The sequence below is a fragment of the Pipistrellus hanaki genome (genome assembly GCF_964339955.1).
Source record: "Pipistrellus hanaki genome assembly, chromosome: 8".
Classification (NCBI taxonomy): Eukaryota; Metazoa; Chordata; class Mammalia; order Chiroptera; family Vespertilionidae; genus Pipistrellus; species Pipistrellus hanaki.
Window position 1 is genome coordinate 49,885,735 of NC_140510.1, and position 27,518 is coordinate 49,913,252.

Genomic DNA, 27,518 nt, shown 5'->3' on the forward strand with positions numbered 1-27,518 from the left:
TGTGATGAAAGCACAAGGGAGACAAGAGCAGGTGTTCCCAACCACAATCCTATCCCGTGAATAAAACCCTCTGCACAGACTGCAGCATCGAGGTTCAATGGTCATGCCCCCTTGATGTTTGCAGTGATGTTTATCTGCCAATATTCAGATCTGCTAACCTAAAAAATAGGCCCTGCTATCTCATTTTGTGGCCCAAAGACCAGAACCTTTCCAGGTGTTAGGGGATCACCATCCAGCACCATGTTTACATGTCTCCTTCACCAGAGGATACTATGCAATACAGAGCAGTTGTACTTTGCCTAATTATCCACAGGAGTGGGATAGTTTTGTCAAATTTTCTTTTCTTTCTATAGTCAAATCTTGATTTTATATTTATTAAATATTGATGGAAGTCTACAATGATCCTTTTCTTACTAAGCTCAGAGTTGGAAGGACACTTAAATACTTTGTTTTACAACCAGAACCTTCTCAAGGCACTCACTACCAAATCATAAAACACTAAGTTATACTTTGGATATATCTTGTCTCTCAAATCATATTGCAAATACTTGCCCATATAAACCTCAGAATGGCAAGGCTGCAAAACTTAATGGTGTGTCAGGTATAATTATATGTGTTGAGTAAATGATGCTGGAATTAAAAAATTGCATTGATTTTAATCAGGTTTTTTTTTTTTTTTTTTTTTTTTTAGTTATTTTTAAACCATTTCTATTACTTAATTTTTAAGCTATTAGTTACTAGTATAATAACTTTAAAAAAATTATTCATTTTTGAAAGTCAAAAGCATACACAAAATAGAATCTGATAATGAACCTCCATGTATTCATTACCTAACTTCAATAGGAATCCATGTTTAGCCAGTCTTGTTTCATCTGTATTTTCACATGCATCGTTTTGTTTGTTTGTTTGCTGGAGTATTTCAAAGCAAACCTTTGGCATCTATAAATATGCTTTATTTCATTCTCAAGAAGTTCTGATGGGGTTAAATAATAACCATTTAATATATCTCTCCTCTTATATTTTGATAAAAGATGCAAAAAGATATACAAGTGGTATAAGGAAAATTTCAGGATAAATATCTTAACAAGATGTAAAAAAAACAGGCTTCTACTTCAATTTAGATTATTAATACAATAAACACAGCTCGATGTATGTAGCACACCTACTGTATTTCAAAAAGAAACAAAAAAAAAATGCATAGTTGATCCTAAGGACTTAACTTTCAACACTAAGAATATATGTACTGTATGATTTTTTTTTTGAGAACAAAGATGGCATATTTTGTTCATGTTTAGAAATATGGTTTATATTTTATGATAAATTACTAGTGAATTGGATATATAGTCTAACCTGTGGTTGGTGAGGACAGAAGATGAAGCAGATTGCGTGGTCAGCATTAACGGTGCCGAGAGGCGGCCCCCTCCCAGAGACACTTAAGTTGAAGAATATGAGACCTCTTCTAGCCTTCCCCAAATTCTCACTAGCCATCCTTCAGCCAAGATTAAACATGAAACTCTTAAAAAATTAAAACTTTTTAAAGCTCCCAGCTGGACACCCTCAGGTGCCAGGTTCCAGCCCCAAGAAAGTGCCACGACTGAGCCATAAACCGTGGAAACGGAGGCCGTGATAAACGACCCCGGCTCTGCTGCGCGTCTCCCTGACCTGGAGGATCCGGCTGGCGGCATAAAACACCAAGTGACAGATTAAGCAGTTTACCAACACCATAAAAATCTCAAGAATAAATTCACTTTAATCAAACATGCTATATTGTAACGAGGCAGCCCCAGTCCCCAAACCACATACATTTCCTTACAAGCCCACGTCCTTTTCCCCAAACGCCGGGCATGGCTATGTTCATGCGGTTTTACAATTTACATGTCCTAAGAAAAATACTCAGCCCTGGCTGACGGGGCGGGAGAATTTATTTTCACCAGAAAGGGAATGACCCATAACTCAGGAATGGCAGCGCTTAAAGTGAGTTATGGAGGTTACTCTCTTGTGTGAGGAAATGGATTGGATTATCCTTCTGCCCAATCGTATGTTTGGTTATTAGCACACCAGGTTCTTAATTATGTGTGGCTTTGCCTTTTTCTTTTTATAAAATAAATGTGGATAAGGGAGTTTCAGCTAGGAGAAGCGTGGAGTGCTTGATTGGACCTCTGATTATGTGGCCAGAGAGAATAAAAATAGAAACCTTCTTGTAAGATGAAGAGGCAAGAGTCTTAAGTAATAATTTAAACAATGTATTCAAATAGATTAGCTCCATGGTTAATTTATAATGCCCTGTGCTGATATTCTGCAAAAACATTAAAAATCACTCCTTTGTAAAATTAGAAATTTGCCATTTTGGAAATTATACTGGAAATCAATCTTTCCTACACGAAGATTAAAGAATTGATTTTTCTAACATACAGATTTTATTGTATTATTAGTAGGGAAATGCAATGTAAAATGATGTTTGATGATTATAAATGTGACTGTTGTTTTTTTTTTTTTTTTTTACTTTATTACAGTCTGTTGCAGAACCAAACTTATAGCTCTTTTTGTACTTTTCAATGTTATAATCTAAAAGCAATTCTTTTTTTTCTGTTGAAATTAGAATTCTGGTTATTGATAAAAAAGAAAATATTTCAGTTTAAGATTCAACTGGTTCTCTTCTTCTCGGGGAAAAGGAGTTCCTATTGTGTTTTTGAGACCTTTCAGAAGAAATTTGCCACCTCAAAAATCCAGGGCTTCCCCGAAGACGGCAGACGGCAAGCAGCAGACAGCGCACTCCCCTCGAGCTGGCGAATAGGACCGATTTTCCCCGCCTGCTCTCTAGTTTGAATTATCAATAAAAGGGCTCGGCTTATCTGTGAAAATAACCTTGCTGACAGCACCAATATGGACTGAACCAGGCCACCTCCACGTTTAAGATTTAGGAAACCCCCAGGAAATGTCGGGGGTGTCGGTGTGTTTGCCGTGGTATTTGGTCATTATTAGTGTTTAACTGCAATTCCCCACCAGCGCCACGCGGCTAGCTCCACCATAAATTTTAATGTGATCATGTGCTCTTCTCTTTTCATATTCAGTGAATTCTGCAAGATTCTGTATGAACCCTCGCTGAACCTCAGTGTAATGGGATGAAAGAACAAGATTTCTAGCAGTGATAGTGGTTCATCATTTTATAGGTTTTTTGGGGGGGCGAGGGGGGCAGAAAACTGGACACTGAACAACACGGTTCCTTGAATAATATTACCCCAAACTAAGTCCACGCATTCAATGCATCTTTGTTGAGTCCTCCAGGATGCAGGGCACGGCCCAAAGTGCTAATGACTGCATTTATGGGATAGTAAAGAACACTGACTCTTAAGGAAACCTTCTCGCCGCCCCCGACTCTGGAAAACCTGTCAACGCTCGTACATCATTTATAAAACCAAAAACTGTCTCTGCAACCTTGGCTCCACTGCAGGCCTGCTATTTTGCAGAGTCCAAACAAAAGCATGGCTGTTTCCTCTATCTGGTCGCCACTGTGACTATAAGAAGTGTGTTTGTCACCTTTCATTATGCATGTGCTCCATGGAATCTCTAGTCTACATGCCTCTATACATAAAGAGAATTTGTATAATTATTCTTCACCTGCAGGTTTTTATTCCTAGTCTTAATCATAAATTATGAATGGCACTATATACTCTGTTTATCTGAGGAATTAAAAATATTTGGAAAATTTTCAGCTATTTAAATATCTCTTTAGAAGCAAAGAATAATGCTGAAGCTTTCATTTCAAAAATCTGAAATCCAGAGGCATGGAATAAGTCATTAACAAGGTTTCCAGTGAATTAAATTTCCACCGTTTTATATAAAATTGCCTCTCCCACAAAGAAGTTTGTTCTTTTTTTTTTTTTTTTTTAATTTCTAAAGGAATAAAAGTGCTCTGTTACCTAGACATAAGGTGGAACACTTTTGCAGAACATAATTCTCCCAGTCAATAGTTTATTCTCTGTGTTTGAAGTGATTTTGGGGTTAAAGGTTAGGAAACCGGTGCGCATATTTATCATTTGCTTGTGCTGTTGTACATAGTGTCATAATTTGCTCAGCAATGACACACAGCTATGAATTTTCCCTTTGCCAGAGACAATGGGCTTAAAAAACACAGCCATGGAGGTAAGGTCACAGGGAGAACGCCTTATTATTCGTGCTAAGGGCTCGGAAAGAAAGGAGGCAGATTTCTTCTGATGGGAGGGGCCCTTTTGTACACCTTGGCTTTGTTGGAGTCTCTTTTAAAACAAAAAAAGGGGGGGTGGGTGGAGTGTACCTCCGTGTCTCCTGGACTCTAAGAAGCACTTTCAAGGAAGGTTGGTAAGGTGTGGCGCCGCCCCCCCCCCCCCCCCCCCCCCGCACTCCTTCCCCACTTTTCTGCCAACTGGCTGGGAAACTTTGCCTTGGAGCGCCATCTAGAGGAAAATTTAGCTCACATACACCATGCTTCTTGGCTTTGTGACTCAGACGGAATCCAAAACAGTAGTCGGATTTCCCTCCCAGATTAAGAGAGATTTTGGCTCTATCGTAACACATGGATACAGAATAAGATATAACTAGAATGTAAATAGAATCACTTATGAGAACAAAACAGAGAACGTCTCTAATATTCTACAGGAGTGTCCTTTCATGGGAAAAAGTAGGTTATCATTTTGCCATAGACCAAGGTCATATTCCAGAAATTAGGATTGATGAATGAATTAAATAAACTTTTTTCTTCAGTGATCAAGTAGCATTTGGTAATTCTAGAATGATTTCATCAGTTAAAAATTCTAATGAACTAAATTGTCCATGGTCAAGATGGAGAAGATATTGCTTGTGTTAGGAACAAACCGAAGCCGACATTTTCAACCTATTGTTACTCTTAGTCAAGTTCAGCAAAATTTAATGAGCAGAAAATAATATTTTTTACAGATGTAGTCACTCCTTTCAATTCCAGGGAGAAAAAAATAACATTGACCAACCTGTTCTTTCCAAAGTCATGTTTTTATTTTGCAATACCCATCCCCTCGACCACAAGAGAACTTTAATAGCAAACTCCTTCAGTTTGTCTAGCATTAATACAAAAACAAAACCCAAATCTTCTCAAACAGTGATACTCCTCAAGATTGCTGAGCAGACTTTCAAAAATAACTACCGTATTTTCCGGCGTATAAAACAACCCCCTAATTTTATAGTTAAAACATAGGTTTAGGCCTATATTCGCTGTATAAGACTACCCCCCACTTCAAAGAAAAAACTAACTTTGCCGTCAAGATCTGCAGGTATGCCGGGACCGGTTTGGCTCAATGGATAGAGCATCGGCTTGGGGACTGAAGGGTCCCGGGTTTGATTCCGGCCAAGGGCATGTACCTTAGTTGCTGGCATATCCCCAGTAGGGGGTGTGCAAGAGGCAGCTGATCGATGACTCTCATTGATGTTTCTAACTCTCTATCTCTCTCCCTTTCTCTCTGTATAAAAATCAATAAAATATATTTTTTTAAAAAAACATCTGCAGGTAATTTTTGTGTAATTTTGCTCTTTTGTCCCCGATTTTCGGTTGACTTTTTTTCGTTTCAAAAGTCGTCTTATATGCCGGAAAAAACGGTATACCCTTGAAATATTCTGTCAGTGTGAGTACCACCATTGTGGTGACGTAGTTTGAGAGTTCTGCTTTCTCCAATTTCTTGAAAAGGATCAAGATTGTCCATTTTATGGAATATTTACTCGACAATTGGGTATGCATTTCCTTTTACTCCTAAGTGTCACCCTGATCCTGCCACTCTTGCCAGCTTCCCCATCCCAACTACTTTAAGGCTTGTAATGAAAGTCTGCTTCTACCTTTGACATCTCTCACTCACAAGGTCATAGCCAGCCATTCCTTTCCCTTGCTTGATAAGGTTCCTGTTTCCTTATTTTGAGAATTTGCTATAAATCCATAGGTTCTCCAAAGGAACAGGTTAATAATTTCTTTATTGAATGTCCTCTCTATGTGCCAGACATATGAACTCTGCACCCAGAAAATTATTCCTTGTCCACTGAATCTGATATGATAAAGCAAAGTGAAAATGGTTATTATTATTTTTGAGCAACATTGGCACTTGAGCAATTAAGACTCATAGTTCAAAGCATCTTTCTTCCTCACGTGACAGGCTGACTGCTTTTCATGGTGTAAGTAGAGGATGGGACCAGTCCACTTTTTCCAAGCTGGTCTTCTTGTTCCTTACGCAATTGAGGATCCAAAAACAAGTCCTTGAGTGTACAAGTGAAGACATTTTGGTCCCATCTTCCTGTGCTTTCGGCACATTTGAGGTCGTCAACCCAACATGCATTTCTTGGAAACCTACCATGTGCATGACAGAGTGCAAGGTGCTGGTGAGGATCTCAATAAACAGGTGCTGAGCCAATAAGTGAAAGGTATTGAAAGAACAAGAAATTATCTCTTCAGCCTCAAGAAGCCTACTCTGTAGGAGTACAGGAGGCTGTAACTCAAAACACATGGCAGACAGAGCTCAGAGCAATAAGCGATTGTTGGCGGATGCTTGGGGAGAAAAGGGAAGATTTCGTGGGGAAAACTGGCATCAGATCAATGCCTCAAAGGATGAGTACAATTTGAATTGGCAGAGAATTTCATGAAGGAACGGAATAATCTTTGCTCATTCGGACTGAAGGGAAATGTATCTCGTTTGGAGTTCCCTGTTTTGGATTTAAATTTTAATCTGGGTGCAGAGATGTAAGGTATTGAGATTTCTGTTATGTGAATCCAAAACTCATGTTCTCTTTTCATTTTATATACTAAACATGTTCACACATGCACACACACGTGTATGTATACAAAGGAATGATATATAACGCTGAGGCTAAAGAAATCAATAAATTTAAGCCAGGAAACATTTTATTACATGATAGCTTAACAGTCTAAGTTGAAAATCAAGCCAAGACAAGCCTTATTTCTTGCCAGCAAATGGCGATGAAGAGAGAATTTTGTTTCAATCGTTGCTTTTAGATTAAATTCCAGGGCTTACTTCTGGCAAGCTGCCCTAGTTTTCTCCATAAAGAAAGACTGCCCACCATGACTGGGTTACAGCCCCTGGGACAGAGATTTCAAGCCTAGTGCATCCCTACCCCCTGAGAACATCCACTCCCTCTTCTTCCTCCCTGGACTTCCCTTGGCCTCCCTGGCCTTTCTCCCAGATCGGCCTTCTCAGGATTTCCATGTCCCCGTGGGTAATAGCCACACATCCCTACTCTGGCTTTCCACCAGCCAGTCTTCTCTAGTAATCTCTTTGTTCAGTTACTCATCCTCGTGTCCTTTGCAAAAAGATTACTTGGTAAATCCAAGCATTTCTTTTGTAAAAAGAACCAGATTCCTAAGATAAAACATTGAAGAGCCTCATGTAATCATTCCAAGACTACGCCTGCTTCAAACGTCAGTGGTGCCATGGTGTAAGAGCTCAGACACTGTCGTGAAACATGCCCTCCCATAAGCAGGCAGTTGAACTCCACGGAAAATAAATCACACGGCAATGTGTCACAGACACGGAAACGTGAAGGAGAAGGCCTGGAGGCCCACACAAATGACAAATGACTTTCACCGTCACTGAACACACTTACGGTCAACATCGCAAACATCAGCTGGCACACGTTGAAGGCGTGTCTCCAGTTGTGGTACAGAACCATCCGGTAATTCTTCCTCACTGTTAAAAGCCACCGGCACAGGGTCTGAAACGGGGAGGGAGAGGTGGTGTCAGGCAGTTGTATGTGTATCTGGCAGACCATTATCAAAACGATGCCTCGGAGTCATCTTGTTCGATTCAGACCCTTCACAAATATCTCATGTAACTTTTTCGGTGATCCTATGAAGTGTGCAGGGGAAAGTAGTACCATCCCCAGTTTGCATTTGGGAAACCGGAGGCTCAGAGTGGCTGCCATGGTGTTCCACGTGCCCTCTGGACTCATCCAGGACAGAACGCCTTACCTCATAGTCGATTTTAAATTTCTGAACCATCCCCAGCTCCATGAACATCCGAAGGGCAGCCGTGATCATGGCATCAACGTCGAGAGAAAAGTCATCAAAATGTATGTCATCGATGGCAAGTTCTGACACCAAAGGGATGTTGGCTGCCTACGAAAGCAAGAGACATAAGTCAAGGCAAGTTCACCAGCTTTTCCAAGCCCCTCATCTTGCCCTCCTCTCCTGCTTATCTGACGGGCCACATAAATCAGGCCTGACCTGCACTTACACCCTGATGCAGCTAAACTCTGAGCTGGAAATGTCTTTTGTTTCTGAACTGCAAATGCCCCAAGCAAATGAAAGGGGGAGGGTAAAAAAGGAAGCTAATCTGAAGAAAAAATATACACGCTGGAGCTCATCTGCAGAATTTAGAATACAAAGCTGTCTCGTTTGCTGAAACCACAGCCATACAATATATTCTGATGCATATTACAGAGCAGAAAATGCAAGAAACATCTGGGCAGCCAGCAGCTGTGAATTTTAATTGCTGCCATTCAGGAGAAGGACACGGGGATACACTGAGCTGCCTTGTTTTATGTAGCCTTACGTCCTGTAGCTGTGCACGTGCTCTTTGTTACACACATTGTGTTTATATAAGGATGGAGAGGATCAGAGAGCACCTCTCCGGTGCAGAATGTGTTTTCTTAACAAAACAAATACTTGCAGGGGTAGTATAGGCATATGCTTCATTGAAGGAATAAATTTGCAAGATTGTTTAGCTTCATTATCTCTAAACCATTTGATAATGTTAACATAATTACAATTGTGATTATACAAAGTCGTCCCTTTGTGTCTAAGGAGAATTTGTCCCAGGAGCCCCATAGATACCAAAGTCCACGGATGCTCAAGTCCCTTATGTAAAATGGCATAGTATTTGCATATAACTTACATACGTCCTCCATATACTTTAAAGCATGTCTAGATGACTTACAATACCTAATACAACGCAAATGGTATGTAAATACTTGTCATGTTGCTTAGGAGAGAATGACAAGAAAAAGCTTTGTACATGTGAAGTTCAGACAAAACCCAAAACCATCCTAGGCCTAACTACAAGTCAGCAACCATATAACATTTTTGTTCCAATAGTTTCCATCTGCCCTTGGTTTAGCCCTCAGATGTGAAACCCCTGGATATGGAGGGCCAGCTGTATTCATTGTTTTCAAAACACTCATGTTAGGCAGCTGTCATTCAATTGTCCCACACAAATTTAAAGGTGGGGGGAAAAATCTTTCTTCCTAAAAATATGGGTTTACCATATTTTTTGGGCCCTTCTTGGTAAGGGAATAATTTTTGTGTTTTCAGATTATCAGGCACCATTCTGCTTCCATATTTTTAATCTATTCCCTGGGTCAAAAGTAGGTTTACTGTTGTGAGTAAGCAAAACACAGAGTCCAGTCTTGTATTATTATTAATTATTGTATTTCTTCTATACTAATAACTGTATACCTACTTTTGCACCACCCTGTAATAATATAATAACTTTGTTTAGAGAAATATTCAGGGTTATATTATCACAGCTATGTAAAAGATAGTCATAGCTAAGTCATTAAATTGACTATAATTATTTTTTCTTTCCTTGACAGCATTTTGTGTTTAGTTTTCTATACACTTACCATTAATTCAATCCCCTAAACTCTCCACAATTATCTAAGACTCATCTGAAAAAAAAATCTGATAGCATCTTAATTTTGTTTCATGAATACAATATCTTCTCTTACCTCTCTGATGGTAAGATAATTCTACTTGACATTTTCTTCTTCCTTCAGAACTCAGAGTTCCTGCAATCTGTCCTGGTGGGCTTCTATGCCTGATACCTGGCATTTGCCCCAGGGTGTTCCTCCCCCATATTTCCAGGAGCGTCTCCATTTCTCTTTTATTTCTATATCCGACATCTTTCTCTTTTCCTTGTTTCTCTCCTCATTACAGTGAGACATCTTCCAACAGTTTCCCAAGAGAAAGTGTGAGGTAGGAAGATGTGTGTGTCTGATTGTTTTCATATTACGGTCACAATTGATTGATAATTTGTCTAGCTATAGATCTCTAGGTGGGAAATAATTCCATTAGAACTTAGAAGGCACTCCTGTTCCAGCTTTAGATGTTACTTTTGTTCAGAGTCCCAATCCTTTGAAAATGACTCCCTCTCCTGGGTCATTTTTGTAGGCTTTTCTCTTGTGGCTTCCAAAGTTCTGAAATGTCATGAAAATGTGTGTAAGTGTGAGTTTATTTTCATTAACATTCCTAGGTACTTTTGAACCATTTAATCTGGAAAGTCAAGTCCTTTAATTCCAGTAAAAAAAAGTAAAATACTCTCTTTGATGAATCCAAAAAATCTTTCCCTTCTTATTTTTTAGGAATTCCTTTTATTTAATCTTTAGCCTGGTTTTATTTCCTCTTTGGCCTGGTTCTTCTTTTGGTGTCCATATACTTCTTTTTAATTGTTTAAAAATAGCATCCTATTCCTGGCTGGTGTGGCTCAGCTGGTTGGGTGTTGTCCTATGTACTAAAGGATTGCTGGTCCAATTCCCAGTCAAGCACTTGCCCAAGTTTTGGTTTAATCTCCAGTTGGGGGCGTTCAGGAGGCAGTCGATTGATATTTCACTCTCACAACGATGTTTCTCTCTCTCTCCCTCTCCCTTCCTCTCTCTCTCTCAAAATCAATTTTTAAAAATATTTTTAAAATAGTATCCTAATTTTGTTTCATGGATCAATATCTTCTCTTGCCTCTCTGAGGATAATAATGATAATTCTAATTGACATTTTCTTCTCCCTTCATTTCTTACTTTACTCCATTCACTTAGTTTTAATTGTGGTAAAAAACACAGAACATAAATTTATTCTTTTAATAATTTTTAAGTGTACAGAACAGTATTGTTAATTATCTGCACATTTTTGCATGATAGATATCTAGAACTTTCCATCTTGTATGACTGAAACTCTGTATCCAACGAACAAATCCTCATCCTACTTTTCACTCAGCATAATGTGTTCAAGGCTCACCCAAGTTGTACCAGGTGACAGTATTCTTTTGTGTATAAGGCTGAATAAATATCCCATTGTATGTATACTATTAAACCACATTTCTGTATCAACTCATCTGCAGAGCAGAGGCTGTAAAGGCACTAGAGGCTTTCCCTGGCGGAGTGGTAATCTTTGTTTTTCTGCTCCTGTTTAAGCAGGGCTCAAAAAGCTTCCTTTAGAGCGTCTGGGGGCTTCTCTGTAAAGGAATCTGGTCAACTGTTTCCTTGGGGAAACCACCAAATGTTGGTATCTTTGGGACTTTGCTCTTTGGCTATTCAGACTCCCCAGGGAAGCATCTTCTGGCTGGAGCTGGTGGGGAAGGGGCATGGAGGAGGAGCCGCAACACTGGTCAATAATTCTTCATCCACCCCCTGCACTCCCACCTCAGGTTTTGCACTGGGGTCCTCCTAACTCGAGGGCCCACTGTTATATCCTCTTTGGAGGGTGAGCCTCCAGTCTTATGGTGTGGAGGAATGAGACAAAGAATCTAGAGGTCAAAGTGCTTCTTAGATTCTCTGTTTATCTGTTTATAGCCCCACCTTTATCCCTTCTTCCAAATCAGCCAATTCCAGAGCTACTTGGGGGCAAGAGTCTGTGATATAAATCTGTTTGCCTCTCAGCTTTTCCCATTGCTAGCTTATGTTGTTTTTCTTGGTTTTGCTAAGTTACTTGACACTTGTCCATTCCTTTGTTTTTGAGAATTTATGCCTTAAAAAATATCCCGGCCTTTGCCGGTTTGGCTCAGTGGATAGAGTGTGGCCTGAGTTTCAAAGGGTCCCGGGTTTGATTCCAGTCAAGGGCACATACCTCGTTTTGCAGGCTTCTCCCCAGCCCGGGGCCTTGGTAGGGCATTTGCAGGAGGCAATTAATCGATGTGGCTCTCTCACATCGATACTTCTCTCTCTCTCTCTCTCTCTCTCTCTCTCTCTCTCTCTCTCTCTCAAAATCAATATCCTTGGGTGAGGATTAAAACATAAATAAATAAAAATTTAAAAATATCTTTTTATTGTTGTTTTAATGTGGTTGGTTACAGAACACAATAATGTTAGTGTGTTTACCATCTTTACCTAAAAATCATGGAAATTATCTCTCTTGAATGTCTTAAATAAGAGCTTAGAGAACTCAGAGGTAAGCCAGCCTTCGGTCTGTAGTCCCTTTGCCTGTCTGTGCCTGGGCCTGGCTGAACGTGTAGAACTTTCTCTTGTTCTGCACCTGTGTGGTCACTCGTCAACCCTGACCTCGCATCTTGGGCTGTGATAAACTTAGAGGCAGCTGCCATATTTCCTACCCTCAGGAAAGCTCTAGAATGACTTTCTGTCTTCATCACACATTTCAGGCTGTGCATATAGAGAATGCCATGGACTTAGAATGATCTGTGATTGCTTTAATTTGTTCAAATTCAAACTCAAATGCAACTGGAAACCCATGTTCCAAGATGGTAAAAGCCAAGCCCCCAAAGACACAGGTGGCTGGCCTCCAAGAGCCTGGCAGAGGAGGCCCAGCAGAAACAGCAGTGGACACGGCCTTGCGTCTCCCAGGTGGCCCTGTCCTGTGGATTATTAATAGTGTGTTTCCTGTTGCCATTATAAATCCTCTATTCTGCAAAGGCACTAAATTCACTTAATTATCTTAAAAATTAAAGAATATAGGCATTTTTTCATTATGAAATGTTAATGGAAAGGAAATAAGAACATTAAGTTGAAAAATGTAAGATGACCTCTGGTTCACTAGACCCACTCTTATTGACCTTGTCTTTTTCTCCCTAATAGGTTGATTGATCCACAGTTAAATCATACCAGTCCATAGATCACCCTGAGCCCTGTCGTAAACCCTCACTGGCACTTGTGGATGCAAAGAAAGTCCCAAGCTTTTCAGGAATGACCATTTTCAGCTATTTTGAGACATACGGACAGTTTTCATCCACTTTCTTAAATTCAAGAGCAGTTTCTGGAGAAAACTATGAAGAATAAAGAGTAGTATGTGTTCTGAGGAAAGTTTAGGCTGCAAAAGATTCGGGGAAAGCCTTCTGTTGCCAGATTTCCTTGTTACAGACACACCCGCCCACTATCTATTCTGATAAGCAGACAGTGGGATTGTATCTTCCAAACCTATAATTATTCTAGCCATAGGATATTGACAAAACAAATCAAAGTCAACTTCTTCAAGTGTCAGTCTTCGACTTCTAAATATTTATAAGGCACCATATCCCTAAATCAAAGAGGACTGCTACAATCCAAAATAACTACTGAATTAATAGCCAGGAAATAACATTTGGACAAAAGAACCATTTACTTTATTGCAGCGATAAATGAAAACACAGAATTATGAGTCTGGGAGCTAATTTGAATAACGTTCCAGAATTAGGACTCTAGCTGTCTGGGAGTACCTGGTATCCTTTGACCATTCCTTTTTTGTTTGGGCCTTAATAGGTAAGTGGTTATCAAAGTGAGTCATAAAACTGCCTCCTCTAAAATTGAAAAGGTAGCTTTACAAAGAGGCTGTAAAATGTTAAAATGCAATCCTGGATCCGTTGACACATGAATATTACATTTTGTATGCTCAAAAAAAAAAAAAAAAAAAAAAAGAGAAGAAACAATGAAGTGGGCAGTGGTCCAGCCCTACTAATTGATAGGAGAACGAACTTGTTGCCAACCCAGCCCACTCACTCACCCTGAACAAAGTGGGGGACTTTAGGATTCTCGGTGACAGAAGACCAGGCTGTGATGATTAGGAAGAAACTGTAAAGTCCTTCTTTTCACCAGCACTGTTAAGCACTTACCACATGCAGGCACTGTTCTTGCACTTTCTATACTTATTAACCCATTTGGTCTTCACTAGGACCCTAAGAGGTAAGGAATATTTTTAATCCTATGTTATAGAGGAGGCAACTTGTTCAAATTTGTTCAGTTGTGATCGGCAGGGGTGAATTTGAACTATGGGGAGGCTGGATCTAGAGCCTGACTCTGAACCGCTGTGTGCCTGAGGGCTCTCCATTCCTATACCACACAAACAACCTTGGCGCACCATAGACAGTGCTTGGGACTCAGATCCAAATGGACTAGCCCATGAATCCATTTCCATAATGAGCAGCCTAGATCCGAGGGGACAATATTTTGGTCCTTACTTATATGAATCCATTTAGGGAAACCTCCAAACTCGAAAGTGACTATAGAATAAGCCCTATATAAGTGAATATAGAATAGCTTTGTTTTGATTAGAGCAAACACATAATTAGCTCAATCCTCCCAAGACCATCCTGCAAAATCAGCTTGTCCTCAGAGGGAGCAGAGGCAGACCTCAGGCAGAGCACTCCTGGACTCTGATACCACCGTGGCCCAGGCAAGGGGCCTGGTAAAGTAAGGCAAACAGACATAATCTCAACATGGGCTGAATGGGTGAGTCAGGCTGGGGGAAGATCTACAATCCCAAGTGAGCTCTCGTTCCTGCCTGCCTGAAATATCATCACCATTAGAGATCCATCAATATAGGTCAGAGACATCTTCCCTATTAAAATGGAAATACCTTTGATGCAATGGGGTGGAAAGAAAGGCTCATAAAGCAGAACAGAAAATGAGAATAATTCCTTAATGAATGAAACAGTAATTTAATCATTGTTTCAACTACTAGACAGTAAACTATGATAGGAAAAAGAAGGTGAGGGAATTTTTGCACCAGCAAGAGGTGAGGCTAGGACATCAGTCCCCAGTGAGTTGGTCCTGCACTTGATTAACAAAGATCTAAAGACTAAGGAACAGCATATTCCCTGTTTCTGTAGTGTGAAATTACAGGTTTATGAAAAAATTGCCAGTGATAAGAATTCACAGGGACAAGTGCACACTGGTACAGAACCATGACACCTAAGGCACAGCGGGCAGCAAGGGGCATGGAGCCTGGAGGCCTGTGAAGTCGTAGAGAACCACAATGTTGGAGGATCAAAGGAAACTTGAAGCTCAATGTCCCCTCTTCATGGTTTCGGCGAAAGTCCGACTGCCCCTGCCCTGTGTGCTGATATGATGGGTCCCAAAGTCCCGCCACAAAGTTCCACACCCACGAGGGGAGCACAGCCAGGCAGCAGCAAAGCTGCATGTTGGGATTAGGATTAGCTAATGGCAACAATGGGCCACCCTGGGGGTCAATAGGAGGGTACAGAGCCGCTGACCAGGGTGTGGTTTTGTCTGGGTTTCTTATTCACCTCAGGGGCCTTGTCCGATGTTCCTTTCCACTGGTTCCACATCCTGAGCCCCATCTTTTGGGGTTAGGAGTGCAATCTGTCACCGTGGACAAATGTGGCTGGCCACCCAGTCATCACTTTCTAGGGAGCTAGTGAGAAGAGATATTTCAATATTCATGCCTCCAAAGAAACTATTTCTCATCCTGTTTTGGAGAAAAATAGTCTCAACTTTCCAAGTTTTTCTTGGTTTCTCTCCGCAGCAAGATAAATAGGAATTTATATACTTTTACTGATAGATACAGGAAGTATTTGTATTGGTTTATGCCATATGAAGCATTATTCAAATGTTTCCATTCTTAGGGCTGAATGAAGCAATCACCTTCAGTGAAGAAGCAATCTCTCAGATGAGGCCAGGGGTCATGGCCCATTCCTCAGCCACAGTTCCCTGTCTTGAATCATACCAAGACTTATTCTCAGATGGATGAAAGTGTACCCAAAACCACACTCACACATTATCCATGCACACAATATCTTGAGCACACACATACACACACACATTTATTTTTAATTTGCTTTTTTTTTTTTACTTCTATCAGATATCTTATTAGTCCTTTCTGTCTTGCCTTTCTAGCAGATTGTCCTCAGCACTGACCAACATTTTAATTTTACTCTGACTCTGTATTGGTCATGTATGTTTGACTATTTGACTTAAGCTGAATAGGCTGGATAGAAAAAAATATATTTTGGAATGAGAATTATTAATTTATTATAGAAAGCCCCATTTAAGAGTTAGTGAAAACTTACCCTTATTAATTAACATTGTTAAGTGTATTCATAAATTTAACAACATTAATAATTTTCATTTAAACAATTAAGAACTCGACCATGCTTAGACAGATTGGCTCTTCCTGTTGGTGCTGAGGAGACTATGCATTAGAAGAATGCTTTTCTCTCTGTTGTGCATTACTGAGATCTATGATGTACCAGGCATCATACAAAGCACTTTAATGATCTCATTTAATACTCCAATAGATAATGCTCCATTATCAGAACCAATCTATCCCCCAGCACAGATGAGGAAACGAGGTTAAGAACATAAGTAACGTGCTCAAGGTCATGTAACTAGAAAACTGCTGAATCTGCCTCCTGCCCCTTATGTTTATAACTTCTACCCTGTGTTATCTTTACAGCCGTTTGATGTCCTCTTAGCTTACGGTAGATTCACTGTGGCTCTGCCACGGCATTATTAAATCCAGGTGTTCTTGTCCATGCAGTATTTATTTATTTTCCTACTTATCTTTGTAAGTCTGTCTCTCATCATTTACAAGTTCCTTAAGGAAAGGAATAACTTTCTCCAATGTCAGCGATTATTAGTTGAAAATTATTTCTTAGCTAGTAACTTCATAAATGTGGATTGGTGGTATTCTAAGTGCATCATATGTGGAGCCAAACAGATGTGCCTTTGAATCTGAGTGTTGCCACTTGCCAAAACTGTGGCTCTGGGCATCTATTTCCTCTTCTGTAAAAGGAATATGACAATAACCATTTATCATTGTCATTAAAATCATTAAGTGACATAAAATACATAGCCCAGTGCCAGGCTCCTACTAGGCCCTCAATATACTATGGCAGTATTATTAATTTGCTAGGCTGCCATAATAAAATATCACAGACTGGGTGGCTGAAACTACAGAAATTTGTTTCCTCACAGTTCTGATCCTCACAGATCAAGATATTGGCGTGTTTGGTTTTGCCTGTGCCTCTCTCCTTGGCTTGCAGAAGGCTGCCTGCTAGCTGTGTCCTCATATGGCCTTTCCTCTGTGTGGGCATCCCTGGTGCCCTTCCTCTTCTTACAGGATCAACAGTCGTTTGCGGTCAGGGCCCCGCTCTTATGATCCCATTCAGCCGTAATTACTTCCCTCAAGGCCTCGTCTCTAATACAGTCACATTCTAAGGTACTGGGGTTGGGTTTCTACATAGGAATTTTGTGGGGACATAATTCCCCTCATTACAGATGATTATCATTATTGCAGACTAATTGAATACTGCATTTCCAGAAATCCGAAACAAATAATTGATGGCAGACTCAAGAATGGTGGTCCCCTTCAAAAGTATCCTTATTGCAATTTTAGTCCTTCCTCTTCCTGGTTCCTTAGAGAAGGCAATCTGGAAAGGCTCTCTTTCCATATTTTGTCCCATATTCCTTTTGGAAAGAAATATATTCAGTGCTGGGATCAGAAGATACATTGGGATGAAGCATGATTCGTCAAGCTCAGGCTAAACGTTTTTTTTTAAAAAAGGATGAGGGGTGGTAGAGGGCTGTCGGGTGGGTGGGGGAGGGGTGGTGGTGGTGGCTGTGAACATATCGAATATGAAAACAGGCTCCCTGTTCTGCCAGGGAAAGCGATCCTCTCGTGAAGAGCTGGCAGTTGAGTCAGTCTGTCTTCAGCCCAATGTCTTGTTGAACAAGCCTACTCCCTGTGTTCCTGTTGTTGTACTTCCCTTGGAAAATTACTGCATAGCTCTGCTGTGAGAAAAGGCCCAGGAAAGATGTCTCTTTCCCAGAGCCCCAGCAATGTGTCTCACCCCAGGGCTCAGCAGAACTGGGTCTGCGAGGCTCTGTTCTTATCGCCTAGTGACGCAGGGCCTCTAACCACCGGCTGTCTCTTGCATGAATTCTCCCAAGTATATTCTGTTATTTTCTCTTTTACAACATTTACCATAGTCTGCTCTTTGTTCAAGTTACTGTGTAGTTATTCCCTCACAAATACTTAGTGAGGACTTACTATGTGCCAGGTACTTTGCAAAGTGCTGTGTAGCTATTCATTTATCCTACTAGACAGGGACTCCCCTAAGGACAGGACAGAACAGAAACCGTGTCTGCTCCATTTTTGAACCACCCAGAGGACCAGCCACTTGGCAGGCTTTCTGAAGGTATTAGCTATAATAGATTCCACTGACAGAGGTAAAAGGATACTTTCTCTGACAACACTTTCCTTAGAAGGAAGGGGTGGCTAGGAACGTAAAAGTATTTTGAGGTTTGAAGAAAAGCTCCATTTCCAATAGGCAGCAGAGGTAATAGAGGTTTGAACTTTCAACCTATTTCCTGAGAGAGAGGCCCCCAGGACAGGGGGAGCATGGCAGAGCCAGCATGAGGGGAGTGCGATGCACCAGCCTCATCACAGGGGCATCACCAGGCAGCTCCATAGCTGCTGCCCATGTCCTCCTCTGCTGCTTCTGGAACTTGTGGATAACATGTTTCTGAATTGAGGTCCCTCCTATGTAAAGAGTTAAGTGATTTAATGACGTGAAAAGTAATTTGATAAAGCCTTTTATAATAGCTTTGCTTTAGCTCTCTTTGGGACAAGGAGAGAGAAGAATCAAAGCTTAGACAGATGCTGATTACAGACACCAGAAGTAAAACTTAAGTTTCAAATAATGGAACTTTGCTGCTTTCATTATTTTCTGTTTAAATCTCATAGTCTAAGATCACTAGGATCATTGATTGTTAGCTCCATACAAGAGTTAAATGTGCAAATGCTGAGGGCATGGAACTTACAAGGTGAAATGCAGGAACTGAGAGGTGAGGGAAGGAGACTGGGTCATCAACTGCCCATTGAGCACTTACTCTATGCCTTCAACTGTGCAAGCATCAGATAAGAGGGCACAGTGTAGCAGTACCTCGGAAATCAATCTCCCCTGATTTAGGATGGCCAAGAAATAGTAGTTCACTCAGTACTTTTCAAGAAAAATAAAAAGGTAGAGAACTAGCATTTTCTGAGCAGCTACAACCTGCAGGTAGGCTCTTATTGAATATGCACACTTCTCCGAGGCCCAGCAAGGTTAACCAACTTGCTAGTGAAGAGCTTGATTAAGTTAAGAGGACATGAAAAATCTAAAGGGAAACAGGAGAGGAGGTAGTAGAGGAAGGAGTTGGTCAGTTTTATCACCTCAATGCCCAAGAAGCAGGAAGGGATCACTGAGTAGGCCTGTGCACAAAATTCAAGTTGGAAATGAGAGAATGTGTGAGCAGGGGAGGCTAAATTTATGTGTGCCTTGGTCGGGTGGGATAACTTGTGCTTTTAAAAAAAATTGATTGATTATGGTGTCACATAATTGTCCTCATCCCCCCATTCCCATCCAAAACCCCTCCCTCCCCATATATGCCCACCCCTGTTGTCCAACTTGTGCTTTTTAAGGTAGTATCTAGATCATTAGAAAAGGAAAATAAGGTAGAGGCCACTTGGTGTCCAGACCTTGGGGTTTTCCTTCCTTCACTCCTCTTCTTCCCCTGCCCAGCAGTGAAACTAAGCAAGGCATGAAAAGCTGGGTTGGATGCTTAAAAATGTCTAAGACCAAAAGGGAACAGAGGTAGGCGGAAACCTCAACGGGCTAGAAATAGAAAAAGACTAAGATCTTGGGGGAGGGGAAGAAAAGAGTGTGTGGGAGAGCTGAGTGAGACATAGGAGGAGAAGGAGGAATATGCCCTTGTGGCTTAGAAGGATGTCCCTGAGGTCTGACAGCGATGCTCTGTGCTGGGAGAGTGCTGATAAGTTGGACCAGTCTGAGTGTTCCATGCTTTTTTTTTTTTTTTTTTTGACTGTGTAGCAATAGGTAGATCAGCACGAACCTTCTTCAGATTCCTTTCTGTACCTTCACACTATGGAAGGCAGGAGGAGAAAAAATATCTCCCCCTTCTTGAATCACAGAAGATCCACCAGCCAGGAGGGACAGGGGCCATGGGTCCAGACCAACTTACTCAGTCACTGTCTTATCAGGTACTTTTCTGTATTGAGTTTCTTTATGGGGATAGCTGAAAGGAATGATTTCCTGCTCAGTGACTGTAATGAATGGTACTGTCATTCCTGATTTTTCACTCCCTTTCATGCCCTCACACTGCTACATGACCCTGACCTGCCCATGGATGGTGGTACTTCCCTGCCCACTGACTTCGGGTTTGGCCCTGACTTGCTTTGGCCCATGGAACGTGAGTGGAAGGGATTGTATAACACCCCACTCCAGCCGTGCACATGGAAAACATCTATATGGCCCATCATGTAGTTCTGCCAGTTCTCTTGCTTGAATCCTATATTGAAGAAGATATCTGAGAGACCTTTGTCTCATCCTCACTCAGCTCATTGGGAACAAAGGAGAATAAGGGTGAGCCTCTGAGTATCACTCAGACTGCCTGAAAATGGTAGAAGGTTGGTGTCTTCTGGTCTAATGTAAGAGAGATTGATTAGCTTGCCCAAGGTGAGAGTACCTGCTGGTGTCAGAGCCAGGATCAGAATCTCCTGATCCAGGATCAGAGCTTTCTCTACCAGACCTGCTGCCCCTCCCAAGTCCCCCTTTCAGTGTGAGGCAGAATTTACCAACCTCTGGGCATTCTGTTCAATCTCTTTCTTAGGTATGACTCTAATTAGCAGCATTCTGTAGCTCTGGCGTGTGTATGAGACATTTCAGATGATGCATTTAACATCATGATCATATTTATACCTCTATACTAAGAAAATTTCAGCACACAGAAATATTTTTAATAAATCGACTTTATAAACATAATAAAATGTATCCATGAGAGGATATTCTTAAAATAGTAATTACCACTGAGAGGGAACAGCTTTTCTTTATGTTAATGATCTAATTAAATGGAAATTTTAGATTGAGGCCATTTTATGGATGCATATATGAGAATAGCATACTAACCCACTTAAGAAATAGAGTAGAAAGATTGTAAATGTATATTCTGAAAATGAATCAAGGCATGTTTCTCATCATTCCAATTCTTCTTGTAAAGACACACCAGGTGAGGAAAGCCCTTTCCTATCTTATCTATTCGTGTCTTATTAAATGCTGAGATCATGCAGTGCCTTCTGCCACCTGGCGACAGTGTGTGGGTAATTCTTAAAGAGTCATGAACTGCAGGGGGAAGGAAGAAAGATTTTTGCTCTTATTAGTGTTGCTGGAGATAAACTATGGGCATGAGACAGAGGTTATTTTTTTATTCTTTTAAAGGTCACAAAGGATAAATGATTATAATAACATTTCACCAACTGACTCTAGGTTTTCACTAGTAAATCCTGATATTGATTTTAAAAGCCACAAATCTTTCATTCAAATATGTCTGATAGAGCTGTAAATCCTTAAAATCCAAATCTTTTCCTGAATGAAAGGTCTCTGAAAATAGATGATGGATTTCATGGGCTGTCAAAACAAAAAATGTTACACTTCCTATTTTGTCATTGACTATGATATAAAACATCTGATGTTAGATTATTTATATTGATACAATTATTCTTTGGCCCTGGGAGCTGTTTTCTGGGGAATAAAAATAAAATATTGAAATAGGTTTTTGTCAGAACTAGAAGTTTTTTTTCCCCCTGCTTTGGAAGTAGGTGGTGAAAAGTAATGTGGATAAATGCCAAAAGCTATTTTATTTGAGTCAAATACAGAGTATGCTATTGCAAGGAGAGGCCAGAGTGGACTACTTTTCCATCAGACACAATATATTTTAGTAATCTTCTACCATTATTTTTGCTGAAGATAAAGGAGTTCATCTTTTACTGCCCTTTTCTTTTTGTTGATTATTGTCCTTTTTTTTAAAAAAAGATTTCTTTCCCAGAGGTCACCAAACATTAGATTCATAGTTCAGTCAGATTCACTGCATTAAAAATCATTCTTCTCATTCTGGGTAGTGATTGTGATATTGAGAAGCTAGTTAGCTTTATTTTCTCTGGCTACAGACAGTGGTCCTCACTCCAGTCAACTTCCTCATCAATAAATGTTTCATGAAGGGGCTCATCAAAGGAATGTGGCCAGATAATGCAAATCCAATATCACAGCTCCCCAAACTAGGAATTAATGAGTCTGCAAAGTCATCTTCTCATAGTGAAGACATCAAAGGATAATCAGGCAAAATAGAAATTGGGATATGTGTATCTATAGCTATATAAATACATACATGACCACTAATCTGCTATTTTAAGCCCCATGAATCATTTTGTAAATAAGAATCATAATTATATGATGCCAAATATTCTTTAAAAATTGAAAATTGCTGTATAAATATGTATATTTAGAGATTCAAGTGTCAATATATTAAAATAGTTTACATATGAAGTTATAGACATGATCATTTCCCTTGACTAATGAAATAAGGTCTAGCGTTTGCAAGCAGGGTTTACTGCAAAGAGCATTTGTAGACAGTAGTTCCAATCCCAGCTTCAGTACTGATTTGAGCAAGTTGTTTTTATCTCTCTGAGCTGTAGCTACCCATCAAAAAGGCCCAAATCACTAATTGCAGAGAGTTGCTTTGGTGATTAAATTAAGATAACACATGTAATGTGCCTGACACATAGTAGGCACTCAACAAATGATGACATTAACAATAATAATAATAATTGTTATTACTATTATTTTCATTACACCTAACGAATAATTTCTGAGGCCCTTGGCTGCTTGGCATGGGATATGATCACTATTTCACTGTGATTTAGAAATTGCTGATTGCTCTATACTACCAACTAGGAAAAGAAAAATGATGAGGTCATTGGGAAAAGGAATAGGTCAGATATTCAGAGAATGTCCTGTGTAGAAGGAAAGAGGCGGGCTCGGAGAGCTCCCTTCTCAGACCCTGAAAACTGGAGTTTAAGTTTCTTTTATAACAGTACATAATCTCAGCCTCACATAAGAAACCTTGCCACCTCTGCCCAGTAAAACACAAATCACTGACTACCCGTTTTTATTTTAGGCAGTTAGATATTGGGTCGGCAGCTAAGTAATTGCGGGTTTCACACATATATGGCTTCAGTTGAATTTTTAGTTTGCAGACGTAGTACAAATGTAAAACACATTTTGTTATTTGATAGTTGGCTATTCAGCTGTTAGTCAGTAAAAAAAGTTTTTTGATCTGTTTTGTAGTTTTCGTTTGGCGTTCGTTGAAAAATGGAAAATCAAAAGGAACATTTTCATCATATTTTGCTTTTTTATTTCCGCAAAGGGAAAACGCATCGCAAGCTCATAAAAAGTTATGTGCTGTTTATGGTGATGAAGCCTTAAAAGAAGGGCAGTGTCAAAATTGGTTTGCCAAATTTCGTTCTGGTGATTTTTCACTCAAAGATGAAAAACGCTCTGGTCGTCCAGTTGAAGTTGATGACGCCCTAATCAAAGCAATAATCAATTCAGACTGTCACAGTACAACACGTGAGATTGCAGAGAAGCTTCATGTATCACATACATGCATTGAAAATCACTTAAAACAACTTAGCTATGTTCAAAAACTCGATACATGGGTTCCTCACGAACTGAAAGAATCACAGTTAACGCAACGCATTAGCAGCTGCGATTTGCTAAAGAAACGTAATGAAAATGATCCATTTTTAAAACGACTGATAACTGGCGATGAAAAATGGGTTGTTTACAACAATATCAAGCGGAAAAGATCGTGGAGCAGGCCAGGTGAACCAACTCAAACAACATCAAAAGCTGATATTCATCAAAAGAAGGTTTTGTTATCAGTTTGGTGGGATTACAAAGGAATTGTCTACTTTGAACTCTTACCACCCAACCGAACGATCAATTCTGATGTCTACATTGAACAACTAACGAAATTAAACAATGCAGTTGAAAAAAAGCGGCCCGAATTGACAAATGGAAAAGGTGTTGTATTCCATCATGACAATGCAAGGCCACACACATCTTTGGTCACTCGGCAAAAATTAATGGAGCTTGGTTGGGATGTTTTGCCACATCCACCATATAGTCCTGACCTTGCACCATCTGATTACTTTTTGTTTCGATCTTTACAAAACTCCTTGAATGGTAAAAATTTCAATAATGATGATGATGTCAAATCGTACCTGATTCAGTTTTTTGCTAATAAAAACCAGAAGTTTTTTTGAACGTGGGATTATGATGCTGCCTGAAAGATGGCAAAAGGTCATTGATCAAAATGGGCAATACATTACAGAATAAAGTTATTTAGTTCCATGAAAAAATTGTCTTTGATTTTTAAAAAATCCGCAATTACTTAGTTGCCGACCCAATAGTTAGTACATCGTTAATTTTTTCACACACTCGAACTCAGTAGCACTGTCAGTTCCATTTTATTTCCACCTCCTTTCTGAGATCCCTGGCTGGAGGGAAAGGCTGCCCTCTGAGCATCTCCGGGTAGTCTAGCAGTGTTTCCCAAACTTCTGACATATGTGTACCCCTTCTATAATTTTTGTAACGCTGAGTACCCCTCGTACTCATGAGAGCGTAGAATTAGGTGCAGCTAAGCACGGTGCAGTGCATATCCCCACCAAACTCCGGTGCAACGCGTACCCCCACCAAACTCTTCCCGTGCCCCTGGGGGTACGCGTACCACACTTTGGGAAACACTGGTCTAAGCCCATGTGAATTGTTAGGAGTCCCCTTCTTTGAGGCAATTTACAACTCAAAACAGTGGCACATTTTCTTTTCAGGGTGAAAATACTGACAATAAAATGCAGCAGCTTTGAAATATACGTATTGACTTGCTTTTTGGAAATTCTAAGACAAGTCTTTATTGCAGCTATTATTTAATGATGAACATGATAATGAAAGGCTCATTCTCAGAAAAGTGTCGGGGCTGAGATCTGGATGTCCTACGGCATTTCTGATTACTGCGCACGGATGCCTCCATTTCCTCTTCTCAGAACTTGCCATGCTTCTACTTTGACAACGTGGGGACCCAGGCCAGTGTATGCTCAGACTGGTGTTCCCTGGCACACTGTTATAGAAGCCAGTTAGCAGATGGGCTATTTCACTGCAGAAGGGAGCGAAGCTGCAGAGAAGCAAGCAAGCAGGGCGGGGGAGAAGGGAGGGAAGCAGCCACGCTGGTAGAGAAGGGAGGGAAGTAGACAGGGCAGCGATGGCAGCAGGAAGCCCTATTGCAGGAATCTTCCTGCAACGGGCCTCTAGTGATATTTATAAAATACCACAGTCGTGACTGAGAGGGGCCTGTGTTCAAGCATCTAGCCTTGCCCCTTCCCAATGCCTCCTCTTGATCTTCACAGTTGAAGTCCAGCTGGATTGGTCTCCTTTCTAGCTGACAGCGAGAGAGCCAATGAAATAACTTTCCCTGTTGCTGGGTGACTGCAGCAGCTTAAAAGCCTGCCATTGGCTGGCTGGGTGTTCTGTGCAATGCTGACGCACTAAGCTGGCAGAAGAATGACAGGTGGGAATAGCTATGCAAATATGACTGGCCTGATGTTCCACTGGAGAGGAAAACTATTTCAAGGCTGAGTGACAACTATAACATACCCTATTAGAAGAAAAATAAATCTCCCCGAGTCTACATTTAGGCATGTGAAGAACAGTTATGGGAATGCCACAGAAAAAAGAAAAATAAGAACCATCTTGAGGTTGTCTTACCCTCAAATACCCTGCTTTTCACGGTCTGATTAGCAGTTTCACCTGTTCTAGAAACATATGTGGATTCTACATACCTTTAGTTGTTTTGTGTTGATACATTTTAAAGTCTATACTTGTTAATTCAGGGAAATAATTTTTAACTATGTCAAGGAGGCCTTAATTTTCTTTGTCTCTTTGTCTTCAGCGTCCTCTTCTTTACCTTCCCTCCCTGACCTTCAAGTCCAAAATTCTGGCAGCCACAGGATGTGGTCAGTGTCGGGGTCAGCACTGACTGTGTTTTATCTCACTCTGTCCACTTAAAATATTTGCATCCTGGTGGGAGGATAAGCAAAAGTCTTGTCTAAACAGCTTCGGGATTCCCTTTGCAGACAGAGAGAGCTGTTTGGGGAAAAAGTAACTGCTTTTGCTAACACCGGGTTAACTGTTCACACACAAATCTGCCAAAAAACCTCTAGGAAAGAATGTCCTTTTACTAATTCAATTCTAATGAGTCTGGAAAGTAGATTAGGAATTGAGCTATTTTACTGTGGGTTTCAAACACCAGCTATAGGGATGTTTGGCCTCTTTGATCTGCATAATTCTCCAGTGGGTTCTAATTAGTTCACAAAGAGATGACTATTCCAGAAGGAATTTGTGGGTTACTGTTGGATCCAGGGGAAGGTGGCTTTCTGGTTATGCATCAGAGCCTCCGTGTTCAAGCACAATAGAGAGATGCTGCTGTGATGTAACCAAATGAAACCGTTCTGTTAAGGAGCAATTCCTGGGCCAATCTGATTGCCAAGCTCCTGGAAGCTACATTTGCCTTATAACATTTGGCTGAGTTTGAGAGCCAACTTAGGGTGACCATCAGTGGATTAGCTGTGGAAGTAGAAATGCTTGAAGGACATAATAGAATATTCTTTTCAATAATACAATTTAAACAAAGTGACTTGGGAAGTCATTTCAGCACAGGCGGGAATCACCCAGTGTCTACAAATGATGAATTACAAAGAGGCTGTTATAAGCATCTCATCTGTGCCGAAGGAAATGTATGCTTTCCACAAGGGAGGTCACGGGCAGGTTTGATGGGAACTGAAAGTCACTATCTGAGAGTTACATGCAAGTACGCCTCCCTTGTGACGGGCAGCTATGGTACTCTCTGCCTAGTATTGTCCCCTTTCTAGGAAAACTGGTCCTTCTTCCACTCCAACCATGAGTTTCCACCTGAGAGATGACATATTCTTCTATATGACCACATCCCTGTCACAGTTAATCGGTCCATGGATGGACTCTTGATCCAAACCTGACCAATCAGAAAACTTCACTGAGATCCTTCAAACTGGAAGTTAAGAATAGTTCTTTCTAGAGAGATGAGGAACTTAGGACCTGACAGAGGCCATATTTATCCCATTGTAAGGAAAGCCAGGCTGCAGTAAGCACACCAGGGAGCTCAATGCTGCAATGGCATGGCTTCGCACACATGGCTCAAGAGACCACCTCGGTGCTTGCTGCAGCCAGTTCTGGGAGTGGTCAGGTGACTCTGCCTGCAGCAGATGGCCCTGAAGGAGCACATTCTGTGGGATAGACTTTCTTTTTGGTACTCAGTGTACCCCTGTGTGTAACCCTTCCTGGGAGGAACTTTGGGCTTATGTATAATACATAGAGAAAGATTTTGCATCTAGAACCTTGCACCCTACTCTGTCCTGCTTTCTTATGAGTAAACTATGCCGTGGCAGAAAGAACTCATGAGGAGAGAGACGCTTGATCACAGCCCAGTGCAGACAGGGACATTCCTTGTAATAGAATATTTGGACCTTTGGTTTTGAAGGGATTTAACAAAATGATCAAGCTTTGCTCTTGCACATAACTCCTCAAAGAACCAGAGGGAAGCTGTTTTCAAGGAGACTACTGATGGTTTGAAACATATTTCAGGCAGAACATAAA

At 40.6% G+C, this 27,518-nt stretch overlaps 1 protein-coding gene across 1 annotated transcript in view; it reads right to left on the reverse strand.

Moving 5' to 3' along the window:
- PDE11A (phosphodiesterase 11A) overlaps positions 1-27,518 on the reverse strand; it is a 256,941-nt gene that overhangs the window by 71,210 nt on the left and 158,213 nt on the right. Inside the window, exons 11-12 of the mRNA XM_084893080.1 lie at positions 7,976-8,122; positions 7,612-7,719 (exon numbers count right to left, since the gene is read on the reverse strand). Coding sequence (XP_084749206.1) covers positions 7,612-7,719; positions 7,976-8,122 — 255 coding nt within the window. The remainder of the gene's footprint in view (positions 1-7,611; positions 7,720-7,975; positions 8,123-27,518) is intronic.